The sequence below is a fragment of the Bos taurus genome, chromosome Y (genome assembly GCF_002263795.3).
Source record: "Bos taurus isolate L1 Dominette 01449 registration number 42190680 breed Hereford chromosome Y, ARS-UCD2.0, whole genome shotgun sequence".
Classification (NCBI taxonomy): Eukaryota; Metazoa; Chordata; class Mammalia; order Artiodactyla; family Bovidae; genus Bos; species Bos taurus.
In genome coordinates, this window is record NC_082638.1 from 18,833,482 (window position 1) to 18,840,778 (window position 7,297).

At 50.0% G+C, this 7,297-nt stretch overlaps 1 protein-coding gene across 2 annotated transcripts; it reads right to left on the reverse strand.

Moving 5' to 3' along the window:
- Positions 1-1,461: 1,461 nt before the first annotated feature.
- LOC132344490 (melanoma antigen preferentially expressed in tumors-like) lies at positions 1,462-6,707 on the reverse strand. Of its 2 annotated transcripts, XM_059884105.1 has the most exons (5): positions 6,494-6,706; positions 5,612-5,678; positions 3,933-4,252; positions 3,046-3,648; positions 1,462-2,287 (listed from the first exon to the last, which is right to left on the reverse strand). In XM_059884105.1, the coding sequence occupies exons 2-5, from the start codon at positions 5,645-5,647 to the stop codon at positions 1,711-1,713; spliced, it is 1,536 nt and encodes a 511-aa protein (XP_059740088.1). In that variant the 5' UTR covers positions 5,648-5,678; positions 6,494-6,706; the 3' UTR covers positions 1,462-1,710. The 2 variants fall into 2 exon arrangements, with proteins under 2 accessions (XP_059740088.1, XP_059740089.1); XM_059884106.1 differs by lacking the exon at positions 5,612-5,678 and having other exon boundaries at positions 6,494-6,707.
- Between the last annotated feature and the right edge of the window lie 590 nt (positions 6,708-7,297).

Genomic DNA, 7,297 nt, shown 5'->3' on the forward strand with positions numbered 1-7,297 from the left:
ATGACAACTTGCACCACCTGCTTACCCACATTATTAAAGGTAAAGTGAAAGTGTTAGTCAGTCCTGTCTGATTCTTTGTGACTCCATGTACTGTAGCCCAACAATTCCATAGGCTCCTCTATGGAATTATCCAGTAAAGAATACTGGAGTGGGTAACCACTCCCTTCTCCAGAGGATCTTCCCGATTCAGGGACTAAGCCTGAGTCTACTGCATTGCTGGTGGGTTCTTTACCATCTGAGCTACCAGGAAAGCTCAAATCAAAATGATACTAATTTCTAGGACATTCCTAGATTAAACTTTGGCTGGTCCATGCTGGTTTCAGCTCCACTGGCCAGAAAAAGTGGTGTAGTTGGAGCCCTCCACTCTGAAGGGCTGATCTGATTATCATTATTTTGTTTTAGTTACTAAATATCTCTGAATCTCAGAGGACTAGGTCTAAGCAAAGAGGTCTGATGGGTAAAGAGAATTTGTTAAAAGCCTTAATGCTGTCAAATTGGCAGATAACCAGGATTTGGAGGAAATTTTATCTTTACCATGTGGCTTAAGGTAAAAACGTAAGGATTAAGATTTTAAAAAAAAAGGTACAGATGAATCAACACTGAAATACTCAACTCAGAAGTGACTTTTTTTGACAATTGGGAATGGATTTCCATCAGCCTTTGAACAAATAATTGTGTGTGAAAGTTTTTATTAATATAAAAACAAAATAAAACCTGTGGTAATATTAGTGGCATAAAAGCACACTTAGACAATGGATTCAAGGATGTTGGGTTTTCTCTTAGAAACTGGAGGCTTCCCTGGCAGCTCAGATGGTAAAAAATCTGCCTGGGTTAGGACGATCTCCTGGAAAAGAGAATGACTACCCACTGCAGTATTCCCACCTGTAGAATTCCATGGGCAGAGAACGCTGGGAGGCTACAGTCCATTGATTCCCAAAGAATCAGATCCAGCTGAGCAGTGGGAAGGTGGGCACGGGCTGGTGTGTCCCAAAGGCTCCAGATGGTCTGCTGGTGAATATGCCCCAGGACTCCGGGCCTGACGTTGTACAGTGAACCCATCTTGGCACTGCCCATGGCCCGAGATGGAGGTTTTGCATCTGCTGGATCCACTGAGGAAAACCCCAGTGGCTGGGTGGGGTTAGTAGTAGGGGTTCCTTGGAAGAAGATTCCCACCAGCGGTGCTCACTCCTGGACACTTAGTTCAGTCCAGGCCCTGAGGATGCACCTTGTATATGATGACAGATTGAACAGCCTCAGAAATAAGTGAGGAGGTGGATGCCCTGGAAATGAGAACCACAGGGAGTGGAAAGATGGTGCCCTGAACTCCTTTAGCTGATCCTGGCCTATCAGAGAGCATCTAGGCCCCACTCATGCTCAGGCCGTTTTATAGAACCACTAACAGGAGAGTCATGAATTTAAAGGGGAGAATCATGGTCACAGGTCACAGAGGACACCAAATGATTGACATTGAAGTTCCCTTTATTTCTTTGTAACAATCCAACAGAGGGGTAATGACCCCATCACCCTACCAAGCCCAAAATTCCCCCTCCAAAAATCAGATTCACATTTCTAACTGTGTAGGAACATATCTCTCCAAAAATCCCACCAAGCCCTCCCCTACTGCCCACTCTAAATCACTTTCTCCTGCTTACACTGAAAAATTGTCTGAAACTGTTGTGTTCATTCTCAGCCTGCCACTCATGAGCTGGGCTAGTCGGGCAAGTAGCAGGGGCACAGGATGGGCTCGGTGTCATAGAGGATCTGGTCACCGCAGTGTGGACAGGGGCTGGCGCTGACCCAGAACATGCTGGACCGCCCAGACTTGCACAGAAGCTGCTTGAGCCGGGCATGCAGCTGAGCCAGAAGGCCCAGGTGCAGGGTGCCATGCACATCCTCATAGCTCTCCAGGGGTGCAGGGTACAGCACGTGGCTCAGCTTACTCAGCCCCATGGTGTGGTGCAGCAGGCTCTCCAGCACAGCCATAGAGATAGGGTTGCCACAGAAGCTGAAGGTGGTGAGCTGGGAGCAGCCGCTCAGGGAGGGTAAGAGGGCACTGAACTGAGAGTCCATGATGCCGCACTCATCCAGGTCCAGTTCCTGCAGGGTGGCTGAGGTCCTCTCAATCAGGACCTGCAGGGACTCCAAGTTGAGGCTGGTCAGGTTGACCCCGCTGAGGCCAAGGTCCTTCAGCAGGCTGACGCTCGGGCACTGCGACAGGTATGTCAGGTCTGACTCCGAAATCAGGCAATTGGTGATCGACAGGGTCTCCAGAGGGGTGTTCAGGCACCTGGGGAAAGACAGAGCAGTCAGTGTCAGGGGCAGAGGGATATGGGGAGGAGAGGCCCCTTTCACAGGAACACAGGGGATCTCACTGGCTTGGAGCTGGCCTCTCACCTCCTTGACAGGAAGGCAGGGGTTCTTCCAGGGGGAAGGTCATGCTCATATGGTTATGACCTCCCCCTGCACAAAATGATGAACTATTTTTAATGTGGGAAACAAACTGTAAACAAAGATTATTTGCCTATTTCAGCTTACTAGTATTTTGTTCACAGGAATTAAGATGTTTGTACAGGACACGGCTAGTTGAATTCAACAGCAGGCTGGATGCAGTAGACATGGGCTGGTGGGTCCCAGCAGTTACAGACGATCCCTGGGTGCATATCCCCCAGATATCCGGGGGTCACAAACCATCCATCATCACCTACAATTCATCCATCATCACCTACAATTCTTTGTCATTCTCTGTCATCGTCTCATCTAAGACATCACTCTCTCGGAAAGAATTCCCAAGGGCATCACACCTGACCCCCACTATGCGGACTCCCAGCACAAGTCCCATTTGGCAGCATCTAACCTAGGCCACGCCTCTGACCCTAACCAGGGAGGTGACCTGACAAGAAGCCCGGGGACAGAGCGGCCATACCGTGAGGACTTCCAAGTGGCCTGTGCACACTGGCCATGTCCCCAGCAGGCACAAATAGACACCCCGATGGTAAAGAAATGAAAGAGGCCAGGTTTTGCTGCAGAGCTGGAGCCACACCTCACCTGAGCACCTGGTGCAGGCGGCCCTCGAGGAAGGAGATGGAGTCCAGGTAGAGCTCCTGCAGGTGGGGCAGGTTCAGGAACTGTGCACTGAGCTGGTTGACGCAGTTCTCCTGGTCCGGGGTGGTATGTGGCAATATGTGGATGCGAGACAGCAGCAGCCGGTGCAGGTTGCCCATCCGGCCCAGGTGCGGCAGGAACCTGCTCAGCGTGGCCAGCTTCCAGATGCAGTTGACCTCCAGGTCCTGAATGGAGTCCAGCTGCACCACCTTCAGGATCTTCCTGATGCTCTTCATGGGCATGGTGAAGATCCTCAGCTTCTGGCAGCGGATGTGCAGCAGCTTCCCCCTCTTCTTGGCCTTCTTCAGCAGGTAGCTGAGGGTCTCATCCAGAGTGTCCTCCTTGATGCACAGGTCGACCAGCACCTCCACAGGGGCCTGCTCTGGCTTCAGCCCCGCCTGCGCCTCCACCCTGCACCTCTTCTGCATTGGTTGGGCTGGCTCAGGCTCCAGCAGTGAGCAAACACTGACCTTCATCCCGGACCACAGGGTCCAGAAGTCCTGGTGGGTTTTCCGGCGCAAGTCCAGCACCTGCAGCTTCCACCGCCTGTGAGGCCGCAGGGGAAAGGCTGAGCCATGCAGAGGCCAATGGGCACCAGGACCCCATGAGTTCTCTGCACTCCACGTACCACAGCTCCTCTGGCTTCTAGGTCCCCCTTGGTTCCCACTTTAAGGGATAATGGGGGGTGGCCCACATGCTTTTTCTGCCCTCTCCCCCTCAACCAGTCCTATACATCCAATTGCTTGTTTCCATATGAGTCCTCATCCACCTGCCCTGTCTGCACCTTGCTTACACCCCCAGGCCTCACCAGTCTGCCAGGTTGACCTTACCTGGGGCGGACCTCCTGAGCAAGCAGGACATCCAGACCATCGAGTGCTGCCTGGAAGGTGTCCAGATGAGGCTGGTGGTCTTGCATCAGGGCCCCCAGTGGGAGGCAGGGGAAGGGCCAGGCCTGCACCATCGCCTTCAGGGCCTCTGTGTGCCTTCCAGCAAAGGCCTCCATAAACAGTGGTGGAAAGAGCTCGATGGGCAGCTCCTCCAGAGCCATGATGGCCAAGGCCTCATTGCGCAGCAGGCACTGTGCGCCCAGCTCCAGGAGTCGGGGTGGGGCCTGGACGTTCATCCTGAAGAACCTCCTCTGGAATGAGTCCTGGGAGGACGTCAGAGAGCAAGGGCATGGGAGTGGGGGGTGGCGTTTCCTTCTCTGGTCAAGGAACCGGGGAGACCCTGCTGTCCCTCCACCCTCAGGGAACCAAGGCAGGGTCAGAGACATCCTCTGGCCACAAAGTCACAGCTTTTGTCCCACAAGCACATGGACAAGCATCTCTCCAGGCAGCAACAAAGGGACAAGGTGACCTCTTGCTCCATCCCGTATCTCCTGGCTGCTGCATTTAATCCCAGCCCTACTGGCCGGTAGATACCTAGGAGTCTGACAGCTGACCCCACTCTCTTCAGAGAAAGCTTCTGATTATTACTCAAGGGCTGAAAACAGGAATCAGGAGTTTAGCCCAACACAGCCTGTCTCTAAACTCCAACCAATAACTCACACAATGAGTGCTGTTAGGTCACTACATAAAAAAGTCACTTTCACTGGGTGTCTCTTCTACAAATGTTATTACCATTTGGTTCAGTGGACCAAAGCACTCGCATTCAGAACAAAACCTCCACTCTTTCAAATATTCTACAGATTTTTTTTTTTTTTGTATCCCATGGGATTAAAAAAGTCTTTAGCTTTTAATACAAAAAGAAACCCCCAAAATCCTTTAGGCTAGTCAAATCACAAAACTGTAAAATAATATGAACTATAATCACTGGTCTCAAACTAAAATGTAAAATGTCACCCAAAAATTCCTCCTAATTAGATGTCTTTCATTAAATCAATTCCAGGAACTTCCCTGAATTTCAGTGTGGAGGACTGTATTCTTTCACAGCAGGGGCATGAGTTCTATCCCTATCAGGGATCTATGACACCAGATGCTGTTCTGTGTGGCCCCATCCCCTAAATCTCACCCCACCCTAACCCATCCCTCACTGCCCCTACCCTGTCAAATTTTATCTAGTTAGGAAATGTTGTAATGATCTGTACAAGTGGAGAAAATCAGAGAAGCAACCAAACTGTCTGGGATAAAGGTAAAACTGCATGTAGAAGGAAAAGCAAAGTATACAATTGCCAACGTGAATGGAAAGGCAAAGAAAATTCTCCACAGGATCGTGGCCTGCATGGACTGTCCCATGAAGACCCCAGCAGGTACATCTGTCAGAGCCCAATGCTCCAGCGTGGAGCAGTGTGCTCAGTCCTCAGACCCTCTTCTCCTTCCAGGACACAGTTTTCCGATTCTGGCTGAAATTTCCATTTCCAGATAAAGTGCTATCTTACTACTAGATTTCCATCCAGCTAAGGCTGAGTGGTTTTTGTTTTTTTACTTTCTCACTACATACAACTGATGGGATCCTGTCTGTTCACAATAGGTTACCAAAATATTTAAAAATATAAAAGAAGAAAACTAACCTGAAGGTACATTCGTTGGGGGAGTTTGGGCCACATCAAAATCAACCAAATGTTCACATTCAGACAGCTTTGTGTGGATGGTGATGTCACCCCAGAAAACAAAGAAACAAAGTAAGATTCCTGAGTATCACACTGTCACTTCTACACTGTCAGACAGTGAAACATGTTCCCGTTCACAGAGGAACAGAGGTGTAATGGAGGGATGATGGGTCCTCCAGATTTTGAGAGTGAAGAATTCCCTGGAACTGGTCAGATCAAAATACACCTAGGAGCTGGCCAGGAGAACAGAGGGACCAGACATTTGTAACAAAACCATGAAAGTACCCAAGAAAGTGTGCTTTGTTTGGAGGAATTCAAAGACTTATCTTAGCCTAGGCTTGTGAAATTGTCAGAAGAGGGAGTGGCTAAAAAGGGACCAGTGGATCCTTTAAACCCAAGACAAACCCAAGATCCAGACTTCCTTCCTCCCTGGAGGCAAAAGGGCATTTCCTTTGTGAAGCTAGGCTATTACATTTACGAATGTGTTTTAGGAGAGGATGGAACTGTTTTGGCTGGCCAAACCTTGGACAGGCATTGTTTTGCCTGAAAGCCACTTATGGCTTAGGGTCGTGGGCTCTCCTGAAGGGAAATAAACGTGGGCCAAGGACATAAATCTGTGTCAGCAAATGGCTGTAAACCGGAGGCTCAGGGGTCCTCTGCACATCCCAGCCTGGGCTCTGTCCAGCGACCTGTACCCTCAACATGACCTTCAAAGGCTCCTTCCCAATGTAGCTGGGTAACCTGACCTTCCCTCAGTGCCAGTGAACAAGAAATCCAAAGTGCCTTTGAAACCGCCCTCCCGCCCAACCCCAACCCCTCTCCCTCCCTAAGGCTCTCACTTACAGAGATTCTGATGGGAGCTCAACTTTAAGCCCACAAATACAATTCAGTTTTTCCTTTGCTCTGCATTAAGAACAGGTAGCCACACGGACTTTCTCCCTGGGGAGGTGCAAATCCTGCATCAAAGGGTCTGGGTTGAAGCCCCTTCTGGGCCGGCTGACACACTGGTTCTGTTGAGGTCTCAGAACACAGACAGATGGAACCTCTCCACGCCTGGCATTGTGATGCCCCAACAATTCTATATGGAAGGCAAGAAGGAGGCCTTCCCTGAAAGCTACTCTACAGTTTGTTAACTTCCTGGATATGGCATTCACCAAATTCCCACCATCCCCATCAGCAGCCAGAGATGTGGGTGTCCCTTAAATAGAGTTAAAACCCCTAAAATAGGGTTAAGCTGGAATGTGCCTTAAGGGCACTTTGACTTCCGGCAATCACCTTGGCCAAACAGCTGCAGAAGCTCAAGATTAGCAACGAAGAGAATCATCCAGTCCCTGATTAAGTAACAACCATGAGGATGCTGGCACTTTCCACCAGTACTTCAAATAACTTTCAGAGAGAAGTCGAAATTCACCCCTGGTTTCCTTTCCAGCCTGGTGAGTGTGAGAAAGCCAAGGCAGGGCTCTGCCATGCTCCACGAAGGAGGAACTGGAAGGCCTACTTGGGGGAAGATGGACGAATGTGCCCCAGTGAACATTAGGAAGAGCTAGCTGACTTCATAGGGACTCAGGGAAACAGGAAAAAGCAGAAGTCTAAGCTTGGGATGTTTCCATGGGAACTCAGCATCCAGGAGATCTAAGGATGCAGGAG